This window comes from Xenopus laevis, chromosome 4L (assembly GCF_017654675.1).
Source record: "Xenopus laevis strain J_2021 chromosome 4L, Xenopus_laevis_v10.1, whole genome shotgun sequence".
Lineage (NCBI taxonomy): Eukaryota > Metazoa > Chordata > Amphibia > Anura > Pipidae > Xenopus > Xenopus laevis.
In genome coordinates, this window is record NC_054377.1 from 153,761,659 (window position 1) to 153,786,613 (window position 24,955).

Here is a 24,955-nt window from a genome sequence, read left to right on the forward strand (position 1 = left end):
ATTCTCTTACACGTTTAAGTGTCTCTGCTCCTTCTGAAGAGCCCAGTAAAAGTGGGTAAGTGAGATTCAGAAGCATTTCTGCAATGAAGGGCATAGGATTTCTAATACCTTTTCATTGAATATCTTTCTAAGAAGGTGAATTGTTTCACATTATGCAGCCATTCCTTCCACCTCCTTGCCAGATCAGGAGTCTTTAATTAAGAGAGCAGTATTCCAAACTCTTAAAGAGACAGTGCTTCTGCTAAAGATCTCTCTGTGGGGCAAATTCACTAAGCGCCGAACGCTAGCGTTAGTTCGCTAGTGTTACTTCGCTAGTGTTATTTCGCTAGTGTTACTTCGCACCCTTACGCCAGGCGAATTTTCGCTAGCGACGTAACTACACAAATTCACTAACTTGCGCAGTGTACTGAACGCTACCTTTTACGCCAGATTTCCTTCGCTACCTCGGACCTGGCGAAGCGCAATAGAGTAGATAGGGATTGTTTATATAAAGTCAAAATTTTTTCTAAGTCCCAAAAAACGCTGGCGTGTTTTCTACATGATGGGTGATAGGCTGAAAAAGATCGAAAATTTTTTTGGGGCTCCCCTCCTTCCCCCCTACATTTCCTGACTCATGGCAACTTACCTAGACAGTGGGCACATGTGTAGGGCAAAATAAAAAATTTTATTTGCTGATTTGAAGGTTTTCTAGGCATTTGTAGTGCTGATACGTATTCCTCCATTGAAATTTGAATTTGGCGCCGTATGCAAATTAGCCTTCGCTAGCGTAACTTCGCTTTACATAGCGAATCAACGCTAGCGCAACTTCGCAACCTTACGCTACCCCTGAGCGGAACTTCGGATTTTAGTGAATTTGCGGAGCGCTGGCGAAACTACGCCTGGCGAAGTGCGGCGAAGTTGCGCCTGGCGCAACTTTGCATCTTAGTGAATTTGCCCCTGTGCCTATCAAGGTTTTCTCTTATCTAGGAAATTTCCATTAATAAAGGGCCAGCGGCTAAGCTCAGTGACATGGTCAGCTATTCAAGAAACCTACAGCTGTAACTCATTTGCCTTGTAGAAAAATCAAAGAAGCACCTTTTATACAGCTTAAGAAGGGGGGCTGAGAGAGAGATCTCGCTATTTGACCAAAAGCTTTTAATCCCCTTATTAAGACTATTAGATGTACCCTCAACCTGGAGGAGTTTGACCAACTAACCACTTCTCTTCTTTTTCCAAGGGCTCAGACCTTGTGGCACAGCGCCTGGTTTACGGCTGTGGAGCTTTGAGATCGAATACCGGCTGTGATCCTTTGATGAATACTTAAGTGCCAGATTTTATTCAGGCAGAGTAGTTTAAAATCTCCAAAAGAGTTCTGGTTGAGAGATAAGTGTAAGAGCTGTATCATTTTTTTCAGATGAGACGAGTGGATCTGATGGCAGACTCCAATGGTTAGATTAGCTAAGAAGGCGGCTTTGCCAATAGATGACATTTCAGCACTGAAACATCCCAGGAATTAAAGAAATGTTATATGTCTTCTGGATGGCCTGTAAGCCTACTATAGCTCTGGTGGCAGCTACAAAGGCCCTTTCTATGTGGGCAAAGAATCTGGAACAAGCCGTTGAGGATAAAGTTCCCAGAAAAAAAAAAAATTAAAAAGGTCTGGATGATTTCAGAATAAGTCTCTCTAGAGCTTGTCCAACTGTCAGCTTGCTCTTTGTCATTGAAGTTGCAGCGCAGAGCCCTTTGGGTTAAAACATGGTTTTGCAGATACTGGCTCCAGGAATTTCTTTGCAAGATGCCTTTTGAAGGGAAAGGATTATTTGGGAAATACTTAGATGACATGGTCTCCAAGTCTTCAGGGGGAAGAGTACTTTTTTTTCCCAAGCAAGGCAGTTCCATGACAATTCCAGGAACGTTTGTAGGTCTTCTCCAGAAGAAGGCAGGACTCCAGAAATTTCCAATCTGGGGAATAATTTAGATTTTCATCTTGGCGATCAGGACAAGGTTCTTTCAGGTCCAGAGTTGGAGTCCCAAGATCTCCCAAACCTTCCTCAAAAGCTCACCTACGGTCACTCCGTCCAGCCTACCCCAGGTTGTTTACCTTTCAGGAAGTCTCGGCCAGAAAGGCTCAAGATTCATGGGTGAAAACTTTCAATTATATGTTCCCAGTGTCCCGCTGGCCCAGTCGGACACTGATTCTCTACTATTTGCTCCTGGAGACTTATGTCCCATATTAGACCTTGAGGAATAACAGATTCCCGAAGAGCCAAACTTTTAATGGAGACCCTTGCTACTATAAAGTTTGTAGTTTGTCCAAGAGATTGGCTAGCCTCTTTAGATTAAAGATGTTTATTTGCATGTGTCCATTGCTTTAGAACTTCACAGATTTCTACAATTTTGTCTCCAAGACCAACATTACCAATTTTGCTGTCTTCCCATTGATCTTGCTACTTCTCCCAGGACTTTTACCTAAGTTCTTGTAATAATAGCCAAGCTAAAAGGCAGGAGAAAATAGAGATCTACCATTACCTGGATGATTTACTTTACGGGGTGAGTGATCCAGCCACATCATCATCCAATCTCATACAAATGAGGTTTTAGAGAAGTTTGGCTGGATCATAAGGATAGCCAAAAGTCAGATGATACCATGCCAGAAAATGGCATACCCTGGAGCTCAAATTGACACCATTTTGGTAAAAATTTTCTTATTGTCCTTCAGGTAACGCAATTTTGGGAGAGGTCATTCACATCTGCGAAGCAATTTGTGATTATTCTGGGCCTTCTTATTTCAACTATAAACTTGGTGAAATTGACCAAATGGAGGATGAGGCCTATTCAGTTATTTTTCTCAGGCAGTAGGAACCTATATCTTGAAAACAACACATAGTGCAAGAGACATCTAGCCTGGTGGAAAATACCCAGCAATCCCTCTGCATTGGAGAAGAGAAGGTTGAGAGATCCATTAATGTATACGTTTTTCCAATCAAAAATCAAAATTCGTCCACCGACTAGGTCTATTTGTCCAACCTGGGGTTCTCCTCTTCTGAGACCCCTCTCTACTGCACGACTGAGCATTTAGATCAAGTTCTTTGTGGTTGCTTACTCTGAAAACTTGTTGACGTCAGCCCTTTGAGGGCCAGGCCCATCAATAGATGCTCCTTACAGGATGTTCCATGAGGAGAAAGTATTTCTCAGACCAATCAGTATCCTGTCTTAAGTTGTTTCTAAGTTCCACATTAATTAACCAATTGTATTGCTGTACTTGGAGCCTCCAGCATTCTCTCGGGAGGAGGATTCAAATATAGATATAGTCATACAATGTTTTGAGATTTATTTCAGAAGAAGAGAAGACTTCAGAAAGTCTAGAATACTGTTTGCTGTGCCAGCAGGAAGGAGAAAAGGGGAACCTGCCTCCAAGTCTACTCTTTCTTGGATAGTCAAGACCATATTGAGGGCTTGTAAATAGCAGGGCAACTATTTGCCTAGGGAGTAAGGTACATTAGACACTTGGTGTGGCAGCCTCATGGGCATCAGAGGCAGGAGTGTCTTCCGAAATGATCTGCAGTTACTCTACAGATTCAAGGTTATGTCTTCATCTCAGGTCCAGTTTGGACAATCAGTTAACAGACTGATGTGAGCCAGGAGGGGGTGGGCTTTATGGGTTCTTAAAATTAACTTCTGTCCAGGCTGGGAGTAGCAGATTAACCCATTAGTGAATTTTCATGTTGACGGGGAGGATGGCCAGGAAAAGAAAATTCCGGTAAGTATGATATTCATTTTCTTTTATCTTGACTAAGCTCAATAGCCAAGTATATCAACACTAAGGGGCACATTTACTAAGCTCGAGTGAAGGATTCGAAGTAAAAAAAAGTTTTTTTTGGGGTACTTCGACCATCGAATAGGCTACTACGACCTTCGACTATGACTTCGTCTCGAACGATTCGAACTAAAAATCGTTCTACTATTCGATAGTCGAAGTACTGTCTCTTTAAAAAAAACTTAGACTACCTACTTCGCCACTTTAAACCTACCGAGCTACAATGTTAGTCTATGGGGACCCCATAAGCTTTCTATGCTTTTTTTGATGGAAGGAAAATCGTTCGATCGAGGGATTAAAATCCTTTGAATCGTTCGAACGATTTTTCCTTCGATCTAAGTATTTGCGGTAAATCCTTCGACTTCGATATTTGAAGGATTTTACTTCGAGGGTCGAATATCGAGGGTTAATTAACCCTTGATATTCGACCCATAGTAAATGTGCCCCTAACTGTACTATGGATGCAGGTTTTGGCAGGTTATCTGTTAATAACAAAATATATGGATACTAGATAGATTGTGCTGTGTCTTATTCTAATGATACAACTACCCAGTTGTACGTGACTAGCTTTAAGTGACTTTAAGTGACATATACTGTACTTTTAATAATGTTCTAGATAATCGGTTATTAATATAATGTAGTTATAATCCCTATAATGGGGCTTCTCAGCATGCGAGGTATAGGGTGTAGAGTCGCAGCTAGTGGTACCTTGTCCATTACGCAGTATTCATTTTATACGACACTGTGTCCACCATCATTATATTATGACCTTGCAGAGAACTAAGGCTGATGTATTCAGGAAACTTTGAATTATCATCTATATTACAAAGGTATAGGGGTTGCAAATATATTTATATTTTGACGGTATTGCATCTGCAGTCACCATTTCAAATGAGTGCTTAGAACTCTATTATAACGTGCTATTCAAATGATTGCAATTCATTATTGGGGCTACAATTCCTAGGCTGTCCTGCATTCTATTATCTCTACCAGTATAAGACTAGTACTAGCCAGGGAGTATCACTGATACCACATGACAGCAATGCAGCATTTAAATGCGGGCATGCAAAATATGGTGAGTATGAGGAGTTTAAGCAATTTCCAGGAAACTCGGAGATGCAGAAAGCTATTCATGTAGCAAATATGTTTCATCGCGTTAATACGTATAAAAATAATGCATTCTGGGTAGGGATGGTCGAATTTTTTCGCCTCGTTTCGCCAAAAAAATGACACCCATAGACTTGTATGGTGGTGTGCGTCAAAAAAAAAAGACGCGCGTCAAAACAATTTCGCCCATAGACTTCAATGGCTGTCTGCGACATTTCGCCGGCGGCGAATTTTTGGCGAAACGAAACGGGTCAAATTCGCCCATCCCTAATTCTGGGGCATTCTGGCAGGATCTCCACCACAGGTACCCGTGTCCATTCTCTGCTTGGTCTCCTTCCATGTGCAATGTCTAACATATATTCAGCAGATTTATCAAAGGTTGAAGTTAAAAAAACGTTGAACTTCGAATTCAAAAAGACCAACCAAATGGCGGTCGAAGTTTCTTGGGGTCGAAGTGGGAATACTTCGAATCGTACGATTCGAAGTAGCGCTACTTCGATACAAAGATTTTTTTAACTTCGACCTTTGAAACTCCCTCAATTGCCTCCATACTGGTTCTAGGAGGTCCCCCATAGGCTAAAACAACACTTCGGCAGCTTTTAGGTGGCGAATAGTCGAAGTTTTAAAGAGACAGTAGATAATAAATTCCGATATTCGAATTTCGAAGTTTTTTTTCAACTTCGAATCGAAGTTGGACTATTCGATGGTCGAAGTACCCAAAAATTACTTCGAAATTCAACGTTTTTAACTTCGAACCTTCGATAAATCTGCCCCTAAGTTTTTCAATTTGCAATGTCATTCTCCAGCGATAACTGTAATATCAGTATGGTACTATTGCTTTACTTTGGGGTAACTCTGCCTACTATAGAGACGTTTGTATATTAATAAATTATAGAGATAGTGCATTACTGTTATTGGATGACTTAATCTAAGGCTCATACTACATAATCCTGCCATAGGATTTATCCGTTACATATTGGGCTTCTGCATGAACTTATTAGACTATTGAACTAATAATCAATCTTTATAACAGGTTTAACCTCTCAAACTGTAAGTATATAAATGTATTATCCATAAGACGGAGCCCTATAGTACTACAAATATAAGTGGAGAGTATGCTACAAGGTGGAGTGACGCTCTATGGCAGGGATCCCCAACCTTTTTTTTACCTGCAAACACAAATATATCAAGGGTTGGGGAGCAACACAAGCATGAAAAAGTCCCTTGGGGTGCCAAATAAGTTCTTTGATTGGCTATTTGGTAGCCCCTATGTCGACTGGCAGCTACAGGAGTCTCTACTTAGCACTATACTTAGTTTTTATGCAATGAAAACTTGCTTCCAAGCCTGGAATTAAAAAATATGCACCTACTTTGAGGCCACTGGGAGCAACATCCAAGGGGTTGGAGAGCAACATGTTGCTCACGAGCTACTGGTTGGGGATCACTGCTCTATGTGTCATCATATCATGTAACTGTATTGCTATGTCACTTTTCCATGTTTAATTTCTCATAGGGAAAACTTCTATTAATGCTTCTGCAACTGCATGGTGGTCTCTATTCTAGGGAATATTGTTGTATTAATTGCCTTCGGTCAATATATTATTTACCTGCAGTCACAGCTATCCACCGTACCAAAGCTGCTCTATGAAATAAATACTCTAGTTGGAGGGAGCAGCGGCCTGTATATCCGGAGCTCTCTAGGTTATACCCTCCCTATCTATGATGCTTTTGTACGTCCCATTATTACCCACTGCCATGCGACGGAACATGTGAAAATCATATACTTACCAACATTTTCCTGGACTGTAACATGGCAGTGGGTATGGCTCCCCAACACAATTGGGGAGAGCTCTCTGTTTAAGTCAATGAGATGGATGCTTGGGGGTGGGGAGCCTAATTTATTGATTGCTAATTTAGGTCACGTGACAGGGACGTAACCCATTGTTGCCCACTGCCATGCTACAGTCCAGAAAAGGAAACTCTCGTTAAGTATTTGATATTCACTTATTCTATGTGCCACTTCTGTGCCCAGTCCATTCCAGTGTCGCACAAGCCTATACTCCCTGTAGGCAGAGATGTTTCTGGGTCAGTCTTACAACAGAGCTCAAAGTAACCCTTTAGTGGCAGTTCTATAAAGCATAATGTATAAAGAGCAGAAGGAACTCCCCAAACGTGATTAAGATACACACGGGCTTTGTATGTTCAGCGTAATGAAGAGGATAACTAGGAATAGAAAGACATGGTTACCCGTTTTGGATTGGGCAGAATAAATGGTTACCTGGCATAAGCCTACTGTTCCACAATATTTTGGCTTTGGAATATAAAGTATTCTGCTTTAGTGTTAAAACTCTAGTTTACTGCTGCAAAGTTTTATTTCTTCTATAGAAGTCAAAAATCTCTTTAAGACATAATACATCTGGTATTGGCACGTTTGAGAAACATGGATTTCAAATTCCACCGCTCCAGTATTCAATACCAGCAGCAGTGATATTGTCCTGATTAGATCTATGGAGTCCCAGTCCTGCTTGTGTGATCATCTCTCCTGTATTGGACTTAAAGCTTTATCAGCCTTTACATATGGGAGAGGTGGGGTGTTTAAATATCAGCCGTTACATATGGGAGAGGTGGGGAGTTTAAATATCAGCCGTTACATATGGGAGGTGGGGTGTTTAAATATCAGCCGTTACATATGGGAGGTGGGGTGTTTAAATATCAGCCGTTACATATGGGGTTGGGTGTATGTGCCAGCTTAAGTCTTTACTTTGCTTATTAAAACCCAAACACAGGGCCCCACACTTACAGTCCAGGTGCATAGTACAGAGGTAGTAGCTACATTAGCCATTTAGTACCGGTAGCATTTCCAAACAGGAAGTGCAGCAGGAGGCAGTTTGCAATTGGTCCTATTCTAATACAGGGTTTTTACTATTGGGCCACGCAATGTCCTATGTTTAGCACCAGCCAATCCCACACAGACTAGGCTAGAACTGGATTCTTTCTATTTGGTCTCACATTTAAACTTCCAATCAATCATTCAGCCCCCACTGCCTGGTTTGTAGGGTAAGCCGAACCCTAGCAACCAGATCCATTCAGAAATAAATATCCGGGTTTGCCGGATATTACAGTAAAGGAAAGAATTTCAGGCGGATTCCCCTTCCTCCTCCAGCTTTATTGATAGTTTAAAATTACATTTCTATGTTCTAGGACTTAAGTTTCTTTTACCTCCCGACTTTAAAAACTGATTACAAGCAAAGTAAACTCAAACAGTTGCCTAAAGTGATATCGTATACAAAAATAACATCTTGATTCTGTGAAAACATCATTTCTCTGCAGCTCCCGAACAGCTTCTACGTTTGGCTTCACTCTCTCCGTGATGCACCTTCCGCCTTTTCCATCTCACTCCCACGAAAGAAAAAAAAAAAAAATCTCGTTCAGATTCTTCCACCCGAATCTCAAATACTAACCCAGTGGCCAAATTTCTGCTTCGGCAGAGTGAGCTGCGATGGGGCCACTGGCTGATGTTGACGTGTTGCCCCCCCATACACTTATGAAGAGCCGAGGTCGGCCAATGAGACCGGCTAAAAAGATCAATTGGTGGAAGTTGTGCAGAAACTTCCAGCCACTTTTCCATGTGGAGCAGGTGCTCTGCCAAATTCCTGCTCCCCTTGGGGGGTCCTACTGACCTGACTCTTCCCATTGAAATCCCTAGTACCAGTGGTCCGGAAAGGGGGTTCTTGAACAAAGCATTATACATTACACCTCTACCAAACTAAACATAAACATTTTTTTTTGTTAAATGCAGAAAGTCATTTTTTTGTTTCCACCCCTTTCCTCCTTTTACACGTCAAGTAAAGCTCACGGCCTGGGAATAGCTCTATCTGCCAACCTTTGGCAAGTGAAGAGGACTCAGAGAAAAGAATACAACCATCAATCAGAAAAAGGAGGGGCGACGAAGGATATTTAAGCGGTGGCTTCAATGGTGCATTCCCGTGCCAGGTGGCCCGACTCTCCGCAGCGGTAACAGTTGACTTCACTGGTTTTGCTGCAGTTGATGGCCACGTGGCCAGTATCCCCACACCTGAAAATGGAAAGCAGGATTAGTGACTGCTCACACTGGGGGCTCAGCCAAGCTTTACTGTTGTATATACCTGTGCAAGACCCGCCCACAGCTCACCTGTAACATTTCACTTTGGTGCAGTCCTTCTGGATGTGTCCAAACTCTCCACAAGAATAGCACTTCTGTTCATCAGCGTGCTCACAGTCACGGGCAAGGTGGCCCGGCTTCCCACAGTTATAGCAGCACTGCTCCCTCTCTTTCCTGGGCTCCTTACAGTCCTTGGCAATATGCCCGCCTCTGCCACAGTTATAGCAAGCTGGGGGAACACACAGGCAACAACACAATTCAACAATTTCCTCCAATGGGCAGCTACATACAGTTATACATGGGCAATTCATCTACCTTTCATAGTACCCCCTACTCTAAAAGATAAGATATAAAGGCACAAGACTGCAGGCTGGTTGTTCTGTGACCATATAAAGACACAAGGCTGCAGGCTGAGTTATACAGGGAACTCTGAGTATCACTCATGTATTATAAGGGATAATGTACCCCCTACTGTAAATGATAAGGATATTAGAAGTCACTGAGGGGTTGTTCTGTGACCATATAAAGACACAAGGCTGCAGGCTGAGTTATACAGGGAATTCTGAGTATCACTCATGTATTATAAGGGATAATGTACCCCCTACTGTAAATGATAAGGATATTAGAAGTCACTGAGGGGTTGTTCTGTGACCATATAAAGACACAAGGCTGCAGGCTGAGTTATACAGGGAACTCTGAGTATCACTCATGTATTATAAGGGATAATGTACCCCCTACTGTAAATGATAAGGATATTAGAAGTCACTGAGGGGTTGTTCTGTGACCATATAAAGACACAAGGCTGCAGGCTGAGTTATACAGGGAACTCTGAGTATCACTCATGTATTATAAGGGATAATGTACCCCCTACTGTAAATGATAAGGATATTAGAAGTCACTGAGGGGTTGTTCTGTGACCATATAAAGGCACAAGGCTGCAGGCTGAGTTATACAGGGAACTCTGAGTATCACTCATGTATTATAAGGGATAATGTACCCCCTACTGTAAATGATAAGGATATTAGAAGTCACTGAGGGGTTGTTCTGTGACCATATAAAGGCACAAGGCTGCAGGCTGAGTTATACAGGGAACTCCGAGTATCACTTGTGTATTATAAGGGATAATGTACCCCCTACTGTAAATGATAAGGATAATAGATATGAACACCCATTCTCACAGCATCCGTGAGTGGGCTTCTATTGTATTACCATAAGAAACAAGGCGGCTGGGAAATGTTATGCAGTGTGGGTGCAAATCGTGGCCCCTGCCGTTGGTCCTTCAACCTCTTCTGGCCGCTATAGCCCCTACTGAGTGTATGAAGGGCTGTAGGAACAAGCTTGCCTCTCACCCACCTTGGCTGATATTGGTGAAAGATTGCTATGGGGCAGTAACCCTAAGCAACCAATAAGCTTTTAAACAGGGGACCAGAAAATATTTCCTGCTGATTGGTTGCTATGGGTTATTGCACCTGGGCAAACTAAGTGTCTTTGATTACATAAGCTCAAGTACATCTAGAATCCCCACCCATGGCAATTTATTAAGTTTCTGTTGAAGAAAGTCACTTAAATGAGAATTCAACCTGTGGGGGGAAAAAACCTGATCGGCAATTTCCGTGTAATTCCAGTAAGCTTACAGAGGACGCAGAAGATGGATGCGTGAAACTCTGCTGGAAGAATCTGTGCCATGGGGTAAGTATGGGGCATTTCCCGGAGGGGTAGGGGTTTTCCCCCCACAGGTTGAATTCTCCTTTAAAACCAAAGCCTAGTTTCCATTATTTACAGGGTCTGGGGCAGATCCTGAAGCTTAGATATCTAACCCCCTGCACTCACCATCCTCCTGCAGATCACAATCCTTAGCAAGGTGGCCAGACTCCCCACAGCGGTAGCAGATGTCTGGAAGAGATGAAGAAATGAATTGGAAACCTAATTTGTAGGAACGAAAAAAAGGAACGAAAAAAAAAAAAAAAAAAAAAGAAAAACGGTGCATTAATGACATGGTCAGAACATGGTGTGTGCGTTTGTGTGTGTGTGTTAGTGTGTGCTGCTGAATAACCATGAGCTGCTCTTACCTCTAGACGAGCTGAAGCCCCCACGACCTCTGCCTCTCCCCCCCCCACGGCCACGTCCTCCTCCAGTTGGGCACTCTCTTGCCCAATGACCAGTGCGGCCGCACTTGAAGCACTCGTTGCTGCTCATGGTTTCAGAGAAGTTTTCTAGAAGAAAAGAAAAGACTTTAATGAAGCAGTGAAGTCAGAGATCATGTGGCCCTGGTATATGTATCAGCAGGATTACGAGTGGCTATAACTATTATATAACTATAGTTGCCTGCTGAGCAGTATAAACCCCAGTGCTACTGTACACAAGCCTGTGCTGAGGAGCTGCTTATATAATAATAATAATAATAATAATAATAAAGAAGCACAAAACTGGAAATACAGCGACTCTTGGGTGGTGCCACCAAGCTGTAAATTTAGCCTGTACTATTAACCGGAGCTTGGGGAGGTGCCACCCGCTTATAGGCTGAGTATTGTGTGTGTCTGTGTACAGCAGAAGGCTTGACAAATGGTTACACGAGTCCTACTGGGGCTTTGGCTGGACCCAGTTCTGTATCGGGGGTCTCCTCAATAAGCAGAGGGGCCACAAGTACAATAATGCACTATTACCCTGAATATAACTGTAATGCATATAGCGCACACACACACATATATATATATATATATATATATATATATATATATATATATATATATATATATATATATATATATATATATATATATATATATATATATTCAGGGTAATAGTGCATTATTGTACATTGTGTATGTATGTATGTATATATATATATATATATATATATATATATATATATATATATATATATATATATATATATATATATATATATATATATATATATATATATATATATATATATATATATATGTTATAAATGGTGAGTAGTGAAGTAATTTCTGTCACATGACTCACTGAAACTTGTGTATTATAATAAATAAAGTACCCCCTGTTATAAAATATGAGGATATTAGAAGTTACCTCGGAGTTCCATGACCTGTATAAAAACACTCGAACTTTTATATGGTCATGAAACTCCTCGGCAACTTATAATATCCTTATATTTTACAAAAGGGGGCACTTTATTCATATATATATTTGAGCCATTGTAAATACTAATACATAGCTCTGCACCAGTATACGTGCTGTGCCGGCATTTCTAGAAACATGTCAGGTGTGTATGTATGTATGTATGTATGTATGTATGTATGTATGTATGTATGTATGTATGTATGTATGTATGTATGTATGTATGTATGTATATATATATATATATATATATATATATATATATAGTAGCACGCACACCGTATCTTCTTTACTCCAAAGGATTTATTTAGAATACAAAAAGCATTTACATCGGTTATACATCGACGTTTTGGTTGTGTTCTGCAATCTTTATCAAGATGTGTTACTTAATCAATGTATAATTTAAAATGAGCAGTAAAATTTAAAGACTGTGAAGCCCTGCCCAATCTGTGACATCACTACCTCTACGTGTACCTAACTTACACAGGTGAATTGGTTCAAGTTACACAGGATTAGCTGAAAAGATTAGTACTCCTGTGCTACAAAAAATTGTATCACTATATGTATACATTGTATCATGACAATAAAGATAGTTACAAAAATTCAAAATGAAAAGATACATATAAAACAAAAGTAGCAGTCTATCGCAGTTCAAGGAAGCAGCTGTAGGAACAATGTTCATTTAACCCTGCGGGTGTCAAAGTGCCTAAAGTTTTTATCCAAAAAGTTTCCAGCTGTAGTAAAAGACATGATCTGTCACCGCCTCGTTTGGGCATTGGGATATGATCAATTGCCACATATTTGAACATAGGTAACCTATGTCCAGCTTCCAAGAAGTGCTTTGCAACAGGTTTAGTACTCTTTAGATCCCTGTATGCTGTATTGATAGCTGAACGGTGGGCGTCCATACGTAATCTTAACATAAGATCTGTCTTGCCGACATATGACAAGCCACACTGGCAAGTAATTAGATAAATAACATGGGTAGTTGTACAAGTAATGTGATGACGAATCTTAAATCTATGTCCTGTTCTCGGGTGTACAAAGCTGTCTGTGGGAGTCATATATTGGCAAGACAGACAGGATGGACATTTAAAGCATCCCAACTTTTTAGTTGCAGATAGCCAAGACGTCTCCTGTTTTTCTTTCTTATAAGCTTTAACGGGATCAGTATGGACAAGGAGATCCCTAAGATTAGAGCCCCTTGGATACCCAACCATTGCCGGTCTAGGGCATAGCTGTCTCAAACGGTCATCAGCCATAATTATATTCCAATTTGATCTAAGGCAGAGGTCCCCAACCTTTTTTACCTGTGAGCCACATTCAAATGTAAAAAGAGTTGGAGAGTAACACAAGCATAAAAAAGTCCCTTGGGGTGCCAAATAAGGGCTGTGATTGGCTATTTGGTAGCCCCTATGTGGACTGGTAGCCTACAGGAGTCTCTACTTGGCACTATACTCAGTTTTTATGCTACCAAAACTTGCTTTCAAGCTTGGAATTCAAAAATACGCACCTGCTTTAAGGACCCTGAGAGCAACATCCAAGGGGTTGGAGAGCAACATGTTACTTGCGGGCTACTGGTTGGGGACCACTGATCTAAGGGCTCTAGCAATAGGTTTTGAAAGACTGTTGAAGCAGGTTGATAAAATTAGGGGGTTCGTGGATCTATCCACTGTGGTAGGGGATTGAACCTTCTGTTTAGCTTTCTCTAATGTAGCGTCAAGTAAATCAGCCTTATAACCTCTCTGTAAAAAGCGTTCCCTCATTTGGGACAATTGTGTTTCACAGGTGGATATGTGAGTTGTTCCTCAACACCCTGCAGAACTGTGACATTGGAAGAGAATTTTTTAACATCGGAGCATGGCAACTATTGGCATGTAACAATGTGATACGATCAGTCGTCTTACGATATAAGGAAAAATCTAATTTTGTATTAGCCAATTTAAGATGAAGATCCAAAAAATCTATTTCGATGCAACAGTTAAATGTGAACTTAATATGATCAGAGCATTGATTCAATGACCCCACCATATATGTAAAGCTTGTTTCATCCCCACACCAAACCAGGATGACATCATCGATGAACCGTTTGTAGAGAATTATATTTTGTGAATATTGGGACAGAATGTGTTGCCTCATATATATGCTGTGTGGCCAAGGGAGCAGCCAATTAAAGAGAAATAGGCAGATAAAAGACATGTAGGATACAATGGGTTTAGTTCTTACACTGACAGATATATATCTATACTGGACTATAGAATGAAACCCTCTTACAAAGCACCTGCTGCTAAGAATGTTTATCTGTAGGTGCTGGATAATCATTTACAAACTTTACATGTAAATATATATATATTTATGTTTTTGAAGGGTCAGCACACTCTAATTTGTGAATATATGCTCTTATTATCGGCACTCTCCATATTATAAATCAAATCCCGGGTGCTCCTCATTGTTGCAGGTAATATACAATATTAGGAGGACTTTACATTTCAGTACTAGAAAAAGTTATAAATGGAGAAAATAGAGAATAGTAATTAGGAAATGTTTATTTCTGGTGAAGTATCTGAAAGCAAGTGAAAGAAGTGTTATTAATAAGCCACTATCAGGCATTACTGGGACAGCAGAGAAATAAAAGTAGAGTTAAAGTGACGGCAGCGCAGGACTTGGGGAAACAAGAGAAACACAGGCAGGTCCCGACAACAACTGATAAAATCCCATAATAAAGTACAGGGGAAACTTGCCATACAGCAATTCCATTATGAATAAATATTAACGAAACACTAGTAAATAAATATTAACGAAACACTAGTAAATAAAAATAATAATTAAATATAAAGAAACACTAGTGAAGCTGTTGGGTTTGTGAGAGAGCAGCAGAGGAATGTAACGAGACCTAAAAAGGAAGAGATTGGGGCAGAGACACGTGCCCAGACCTCACACACGGGGGCAGCAATGTTATTAATAGGACAGTAATGTGGCCCAGCCATGAATAGATCAGGAGGTGCAGGATCCCTGGTCACAATATCAACCCCAAACACAAGACAGGGATTCAGCGACACTGACGTAACATCTGTACAAACACACTATCCCCCTGGCACTATACAGACTGGCTGTACAATTGTATAGTCAATAGTAGAGGATACAGGGAGTTCTACAGGAGAATGTATATATAAGACACAGGGAGTTATACAGGAGTATATATAAGATACAGGAGAATATAGGAGTACAGATAAGATACAGGAGTATATACAGAAGTATATAAGATACAGGGAGATATACAGACGTATATATAGGAGTATATATAAGATAAAGGAGTGTATACAGGAATATATGAGTATACAAGATACAAGGCATTATACAGGAATATAGAAGAGTATAAATAGGAATATACAGGAGTATATAAGATACAGGAGTATATACAGAAGTATATAGGAGTACAGATACAGATATATAGGAGTATATATATAAGATACAGGAGTATATATATATGTACTTTCCCTTGTTTGTTATATATATATATATATATATATATATATATATATATATATATATATATATATATATATAAACCATAGAATTCTTAATGAATCAAATGAAAATTGAGCATAGGACTGGCCAGATATGGGATGACTTTGACGTAGTTGGCCAGCTTAAATATATTGCAATATATGGACAAACAATCCCTGTTTTGTTTAAAGGGTAAGGCATTTTTCAGTAGCAGTAGCACAAAATGTCTCTGTCTTAAATATATTGATAATGGGTTGAGTGCAGAGGACCTCTTGTAGTTGACTATATGTATTTTGTGGTCACACCCTCATTGCCCCCCCGCCTAATGGTTTTTAAAAAATAGTGGTGAGCACAACTTTCCCTTGTTTGTTATAGTTATACAGGAGCAGTGACCAGCTCTATGTTGTAGCTCCCACCCCTCCCAGCTATAGTCAGGTGATCCCACTGGTGTCTAATAAAAGGGCAGCCAAGTATGGGAGTTTTACTTTGAAAGCAGCTAGTATGTTGCAGGTAAAACTTAGTCCCTTTGTAAAATGTATAAGCAATTGAATTCTTAATGAATCAGATGAAAATTAAGCGTAGGACTGGCCAGATATGGGATGACTTTGACGTAGTTGTTCAGCTTAAATATATTGCAATATATGGACAAACAATCCCTGTGTTATTTAAAGGGTAAGGCATTTTTCAGTAGCAGTAGCACAAAATGTCTCTGTCTTAAATATATTGATAATGGGTTGAGTGCAGAGGACTCTTGTAGTTGTCTATATGTATTTTGTGGTCACAGCCTCATTGCCCCCCCGCCTAATGGTTTTATAAATTAGTGGTGAGTACAACTTTCCCTTGTTTGTTATATATATATATATATATATATATATATATATATACACACACACACACACAGGAGTATATAAGAGTATATAAAAGATAAAGTAATATACATATATATATAGGAGTATATATATAAGATACAGGAGTATATAAGATACAAATAAATAAATACACACACACACACACAGGAGAACAGAGAAGAGATTTTAGGCTGAAAGTGAAGGAGGAATAATAAGGGGCGCGTGTGGGATTGGGGGGGGGAGGCTCAGGCCTGTGTTTAGGAGTTGGGGCCCAGGAGGAGTGAGAAGACAAGAGAGGGGGGTCGGCAGTAGCAGAAGGGGTCGGCAGTTGTGAGTAAGCGGGTGGGTTGGTCTCCAGTCCCTCACACAAGTATCAGTCCGAGGCCTAAGGGAAGACCAGTGAATAACACGAGGAGCCGCCAATAATCGCCGCTCGGTCCCAGAATGAGACGAGGGCCCCACGCGCTCCAGAGTCCGGCCGCGCCCCCCACGTGGCCCAGAGACATTTGGAGGAACAGTCGGTGGAGGAGGCGGATTGGGATCACCCACGTGTCCACTATTTACTAATCCCGCTCCCAGACATGTACGAGTTCTCCCCCTGCACCCAAAGCCCAAGTCTCACCGTCCCGGTCTCCGTTCTCCTGCGCTGCGCCACACGCGGTTTGCACACGGCCTCAACGCACTCGACTGTATGCGCACGGCGCCTCGACGGGTCACCCAATCAGATCAGTAACCCAGCGTCCCGCCTCACGGTGAGCCAATAAGCACGCGCGCTTTCACTAGCTTAGGCTGCCCCTGTCAATCACGCAGATACTGCACGAAAACGAGGCACGTGCAGAGTTATTTCCGGCGCCTGACGCCACTATATCACGTGACCAAGCAGGATAGAAAACGGAAGTGAGGTTCATTACGCAGGAAGTGAAGACTGGCGGTTTTTTTTTTTTTAACAAATGCTTACGGATATTGTTTCTGGGTTAACTCTGTGTGTCACGGACAGCCCATGCAGGCTCCACTGACTCTTTCAGGGTGTATATGCTGCCAGGCGCCACGAAATAGGTACGAGAAGCCGCTTGCAGCTGTAACTAGAACCGTCCCTTCATAAAATAATCCATTAACTGTGGAAACGTGTCCTGAGCCCCCTGTGAATCCAATGCTGCTTGGTTGCTATGGCAACATCACTGGTAATGTTTCACTGTACTGGGAGAAACCACTAAGAGGAGAGGGGGGATAATGAGGGAGACAGGTTTGTTATAATGAGGGGGAGGGGCAGCATGTAATGTAGTGAGGCAAATCCATAATAGGGAATTACTTGTCAATGGTGACGACTTGCCGGGTCTTGAATTAAAAGAAAAAGTTGTGAGGTTTGTAAAAAGTGTCACAGGGATAATGCGAACACTGCAAACCCTTGTTTATTTATTGTGTGATGTGTCACGTGTCCTGTGTCAGTCTATTGCTTTCTTACTGCCCATGTAACAAATTCCTCCTTCACTGTCGTCCACCGAGGAGCGACTCTTTCCTATTCCCTTCACATGGCAGTGGACACTTTAGGGTTAATCCCTCCTGTCTGTGGACGGAACAGGAATTAGTAGCAAATAAAAGGAGGCCCCTCCCCTCTGCCGCCATCTTTTTTTCTTCCTGCAAACTCCCCCCTTACGTGCCAGTGCAGAAAGCATCTCATGTACTGAAGCTCCGGGACCGAGCTGTCGCTTGTGGGAGTCTCCGGAGGGACTGGCGAGTCCTTGGCCATCCGTTGCCTATCAGCGTGGTAAGCCGCAATGCCGGACACAACCGGCGCATGCGCAGTAAATTCGCTGACGGACCCTTCCAAAATGGCGGAAAGGTAATGCGCATGCGCAAGATTCAAATAAATGCGGAAGCGGGGAAAAAACGCCTGCGATTCTTCGCTCAGCGTTCGTTCTCCCCTCGTTTTGCTGCCACACAGTGTTAGTGCCTGCTGTTCTGTGAGAGGGTGCAATCTGTAAGTATTATACTTCTATTCTATACACGCTGAGCCTAAAGGACGGAACCTTTTCTAAAAGCTTCACTTTTTTTTGCAGTGACTGGTGTAATGAGCTTAAGACGCTCTCATTCAGGCTCCAGGGGGTGAGTCCTGTATCATTTTTTCTTCAATCTGCAATGAGGAAAAGAGAGATGCATTTACAAATGGAAACTTTTTCTTTTTCTACAGAAGTTCCCCAAATAGACTGGAGCAAAGGAGGAAATCTCACAGAACGGAATGCATCTACTGTGAAGATCCTGTTGTGCCAAACAAGAAAGTATGCAGAAAATGCATGGATGAAGCAACAGGTGTCAATTCTAAACAATTCACAGACCTAATGGATTGGATGAAGGAATCCTTTAACAACTCCATGTCCAACATGGTTTCCGAAGTAACCAACAAAGTCCTTACCAACATCAACTCTGAACAAGACAGTGCCAGTGGGAGAGTCAGCTCCAAACAGACCAGAGAAAGAGAACATTCCACATCAGAAGGTGAACTCTCGGATACGGAAACGGAGGAAGAGGAATGTGAAATGCCTTTGGATATGGTTGAACCACTTATCAAAGCAATCAGGAAGACTTTAAACCTTAGAGATGATCCCATTCCCTCTAATAAAGACAAGATGTTTAAATCCTCATCGAAAAGAAACCACCTTTTTCCCATACATGAAGTCATCAAAAACAGTATGGAATCTGAATGGGAAACGCCAGACAAAAAACTGACACTCCCAAGGAAAATTAAGAAGTTATTCCCCTTCGCGGAACAAGATTCAAAAATATGGGACAATGTCCCGAAAGTAGACGCAGCCATCACCAGAGTTGCAAGAAGAACCACTCTACCAGTGGACGAGGGGGTGTCTCTAAAAGACACTATGGAAAGGCGTCAGGACTCCACACTCAAAAAACTTTACCTGGCTAATGGAACCATCTGCAAAGCGGAAGTAGCTAATACTACGGTTGCCAGAGCCAATAAAATCTGGATAAACGAATTGGAACATGCCATAAAATCGGGTGTGGAAAGAAACAAACTCTTAGAAATGATCCACGACATAAAAGTGGCCAACGATTACTCCGCTGAAGTTTCCTTAACAAATGTGAAACTAGCAGCCAGAACTATGGGTTTGGCCGTCTCAGCAAGAAGATCCCTGTGGCTCAGACACTGGAATGCAGACTCGCAGTCAAAACACAACTTGTGTTCATTGCCCTTCAAAGGAGATCTACTATTCGGTACCAAACTGGATCAAATCATCTCCAAAGCCTCGGCGGGGAAATCTGCCTTTCTTCCACAAGAGAGAAGAGAGAGAAAATTTCAAAACAGGAATCAAAAAAATTCCTTTCGGGACGCCAGACAATACAGACCGGGGAAATATAATACCAGACAATGGAAAACCAGGAGCCAAAACTTCCAAAACCCCCAAGGTTTCAAAAGAGACCTCAAAACTGATAAAAATAAAGCATGAAGGTGCGAGAGTCCAACTGTCTTATATAGGCGGGAGACTAAAAGATTTCAAGGCAGTTTGGGCTCAAGAAATCCAAGACGAATGGGCAAAAGATATAGTATCAAAAGGATACCTTCTAGAATTTGCAAAAAAACCCAAGTCCTCTTTCACCTCATCAGACAGACCAAGATCAAAGGAGGCAACTACACAACTAAAATCCATCATAAAAAAGTTACTACAAAACAAAATAATCTCCAAAGTACCACCAAACCAAAGATTCAAAGGTATTTACTCCCACCTTTTCCTCAAAAGAAAGGCGAATGGGGAGTTCAGAGTAATTCTAAACCTAAAACATCTAAACAAACATCTCAAAGTCCCAACTTTCAGGATGGAAACCTTAAAGTCAATTGCACTATCCCTTTCCACAAAGGATTGGATGATAAAACTAGACCTACAAGATGCCTACCTACACATCCCCATCCACTCAGATCACACAAAATACTTCAGATTCAAGACCTTGGGGGAACATTTCCAATATACAGCCATGCCATTCGGACTGGCCACAGCCCCAAGGATATTTACAAAAATCCTAGCACCTGTCTTGGCGAATCTAAGAATAATGGGGATACAAATCTACGCCTATCTAGACGACATCCTCCTGAAAGCTCAATCAAAACCTCTATTGCTGGCTCACCTCACCACTACAACCCATTACCTGTCAAAATTAGGCTGGATCATAAACTGGGGAAAATCCATGATAATCCCATGTCAGAGGATAGAATACCTGGGCACGATCTTAGACACCAGGGAAATGACCCTCAGCTTGCCAAAGACAAGGGCAAAGGACTTAAAGAAAAATATACAACAACTCATTCTTCATCCCATTACGACAGTCAAGATCTGCCAAAGCACAATAGGGAAAATGGTCTCCACCATAGATTGTGTCAGATGGTCGAGGATACACACTCGGAGTCTCCACTTCAATTTCCTATCTCAATGGAACAAGAACCCCAAAACACAAAACCAACTAATATTTCTCACAGAAAAGACCCTACAAAGCTTGAGATGGTGGTTACAAGAGAAGAACCTTCGAATACCTATGCCACTACAGATAGACTCATGGACCACAATCACCACAGACGCCAGCAGTCTGGGATGGGGAGCTCACATGGGGGTCCACAAAACCCTAGGGTGGTGGAACACAGAAGAGAGTCAAAGATCCTCAAACTGGAGAGAATTAAAGGCAATTCACCTAAGCTTACTGGCATTCAGCCCTCTCATTCAGGGAAAAGCGGTCTGGATCAAATCAGACAACACTACAGCAGTGAGGTACATCATGAAACAAGGGGGCACAAGATTTTGGAATCTGTTAGCCTTGACCACAACTATTCTAACTTGGGCAGAAACAACCTCTTTCTCCTCAAAGCTTCCCACATAGCGGGAAAAGACAATGTGATCGCAGACAAACTAAGCAGAACTCTCCCCAAGGGAGGGGAATGGGAACTGAGCCAAAAAATCTTCAAAATGATTTGGAAAAAATGGGGACCCTTCAAAATAGACCTAATGGCCTCCAGATCCAACACAAAGATGGAGAATTTCTGCTCTTGGAAAAGAGACCCGAAAGCCTCACTGACAGACGCTTTTTCAATAAAATGGAATTGGGGCCCCCTTTACATCTTTCCCCCGTTCGCATTGATTCAGAAGGTAATTACAAAAATCACTCAAGACCAAGCAAATGTGATCCTGATTGCCCCTTGGTGGCCGAGACGAGTTTGGTTCCCTCAACTTCTCCACCTATCCAAGGGGAATTATTGGAAACTTCCAAACCATCAAGACCTTCTAACACTGAAATCTGTGAACTACCCTCATCAGGAGAAGCTAGCTCTAACGGCATGGCGCTTGAAAGGGACAAACTAAAATCCCTAGGACTGTCAGAAGGTGCCATAAACACCCTACTAGCTGCCAAAAAATCAGCTACCACAGAAAAATATTTCAAAACCTGGGAAAAGTTCTCAGAATGGTGCAGGAACAACAATTCTTCTCCCATGTCCAACTCAGAAACTCAAGTGGTAGAGTTCCTTCAAAAGGGTGTAGACCTAAGCCTAAGCAATTCCACCCTTAAAGGACAAATTACTGCAATCTCCCACTTCTCGGGAATCCGCTGGAGTTCCAATCCTCTCATCAAAAGATACTTCCAAGCGCTTAAAAGAATCAGGCCGGCAACTAAAACAAGAGTTCCCCCTTGGGACCTCAATCTAGTACTAAAGGCCTTGACCTCTACTCCATTTGAACCCATGGACAAAGCACCCCTAAAAATTGTCAATTTAAAAATGACATTTCTGATAGCTATCGCTTCAGCCAGAAGAGTCAGTGAGATACATGCTCTCTCAATGGGAGAGGACAAAATCACATTCTCTCAAGATAAGGTCATACTAAGAACTCGTGAAGGATTCACCCCAAAGGTAATTTCCAAATTCCACACGACTCAGGATATTATCCTGCCAACATTCTTTGAGAATCCTAACTCAGAGGAAGAAGAAAAATGGCATACGCTAGATGTGGTGAGATGTTTAAAAATCTATCTCGACAGAACCAAAGAGATAAGAAAAACTGACTCTTTACTGGTTATAACTCAAGGCACGAGAATCGGTAACCAACCTTCCAAAAACACTGTGGCCAATTGGATAAAAGAATGTATCCATATGACATACTCAAACCAGTCATCTTCAGTACCCTCTAAAGTTAAGGCACACTCAACCAGAGGTACAGCGACATCCTGGGCACTCAGGGCCCAGGTACCATCAGAGGACATATGCAAAGCAGCAGTATGGAGTTCTTGGAACACATTCGTCAAACACTACAAATTTGACCTTTACTCAAAAAGTCTTTCCAACTTTGGATCCTCAGTACTTAACAGTGTATTAAATGAGTAAAATTGCATTCCCACCCTCATTGTTGTTTGCTTTTTTACGTCCCTAAAGTGTCCACTGCCATGTGAAGGGAATAGGAAAACGGAAAATCAAATCATACTTACCGAGATTTTCTTTTCCTAGACCTGAACATGGCAGTGGACAAGGCTTCCCAACCCTCTATGGGGGAGTTACAGAAAAGTCCAAAAGATGGCGGCAGAGGGGAGGGGCCTCCTTTTATTTGCTACTAATTCCTGTTCCGTCCACAGACAGGAGGGATTAACCCTAAAGTGTCCACTGCCATGTTCAGGTCTAGGAAAAGAAAATCTCGGTAAGTATGATTTGATTTTCCGTTTTCTTCCTACTCTACTACACCTGCCATGTATTTATGTATTCATGTATTTATGTATTCATGTCTCAGGACTGGTTTTGGCAAAGTGAAACAGGACAGATTCAACCATCACTATGTGTAGATAATAAACTTGTCTGTAGCAAGTAATGCCAGTCAGCAGCATCAAGGGCAAATAAGGTCTTGACTTGTATTAAATGGGGCAGAGAGTCACGGGAGGAGGGGGTCCACTGTATAGAGCACTGGTAAGGCCCCATCTAGAATATGCCCTACAGTTTGGTCTCCATCACTCAAAACAGGACATTATTGTATTAGAGAGGGGACAGAGAAGGGCAACTAAGCTGGTAAAGGGAAAATCTTAGCTATGAGGAAAGACTGGCCAAATTGGGGATGTTCACGCTGGAGAAGAGGCGCTTAAGGGGAGATATGATCACTATGTATAAATATATAAGGGGGATATGATCACTATATATAAATATATAAGGGGAATATGATCACTATATATAAATATATAAGGGGATATGATCACTATATATAAATATATAAGGGGATATGATCACTATATATAAATATATAAGGGGGATATGATCACTATATATAAATATATAAGGGGATATGATCACTATATATAAATATATAAGGGGATATGATCACTATATATAAATATATAAGGGGAATATGATCACTATATATAAATATATAAGGGGGATATGATCACTATATATAAATATATAAGGGGATATGATCACTATATATAAATATATAAGGGGATATGATCACTATATATAAATATATAAGGGGGATATGATCACTATATATAAATATATAAGGGGGATATGATCACTATATATAAATATATAAGGGGATATGATCACTATATATAAATATATAAGGGGGATATGATCACTATATATAATATATAAGGGGATATGATCACTATATATAAATATATAAGGGGATATGATCACTATATAAAATATATAAGGGGATATGATCACTATATATAAATATATAAGGGGGATATGATCACTATATATAAATATATAAGGGGGATATGATCACTATATATAAATATATAAGGGGATATGATCACTATATATAAATATATAAGGGGGATATAAATATATAAGGGATATGATCACTATATATAATATATAAGGGGATATGATCACTATATATAAATATATAAGGGGGATATGATCACTATATATAATATATAGGGGATATGATCACTATATATAAATATATAGGGGGATATGATGACTATATATAAATATATAAGGGGAATATGATCACTATATATAAATATATAAGGGGAATATGATCACTATATATACTGCACACTATCTGTCTATTCTTTGCAGTCTCTGTGTCACACATAGGGTTGCCTCCTTTTCTGGAAAAAAAGACACAGCTGCCTACTACACAGAATTAGTCCTGAATGTGACTTTTTGAAAGCTGCCACACTGATTGCTTTGAGATCTCGGTGTAAAAAATGTTTGTCATCAACTTCATTAAACCTGGCATCAAGTGGGTAAAAATCATTGCCTTCTGGGCTGTATTAATCACTTACAGTTGAACAATGAACCAGTAAAACATGAGCATAGCATGGTTTTTCTCAATAAGAAAATATTTTAGGGTTGTGGCTGGTGGACTCTTGGTGTCCTGGTCTGACACTGATTGCAGTGTTGAAACCCAGAAAAACAAGATTTCTGGCACTGATACCAACATCTCAGAGGCAGATTCTATGAGC

The 24,955-nt window shown here is 41.0% G+C and overlaps 1 protein-coding gene across 4 annotated transcripts; it reads right to left on the reverse strand.

The window, feature by feature from the left end:
• Positions 1-8,054: 8,054 nt before the first annotated feature.
• Positions 8,055-17,294, reverse strand: cnbpb (cellular nucleic acid binding protein b). Of its 4 annotated transcripts, none has more exons than XM_041589102.1 (5): positions 17,127-17,294; positions 11,114-11,257; positions 10,875-10,967; positions 9,075-9,273; positions 8,055-8,978 (listed from the first exon to the last, which is right to left on the reverse strand). In XM_041589102.1, the coding sequence occupies exons 2-5, from the start codon at positions 11,238-11,240 to the stop codon at positions 8,861-8,863; spliced, it is 537 nt and encodes a 178-aa protein (XP_041445036.1). In that variant the 5' UTR covers positions 11,241-11,257; positions 17,127-17,294; the 3' UTR covers positions 8,055-8,860.
• Positions 17,295-24,955: the final 7,661 nt, after the last annotated feature.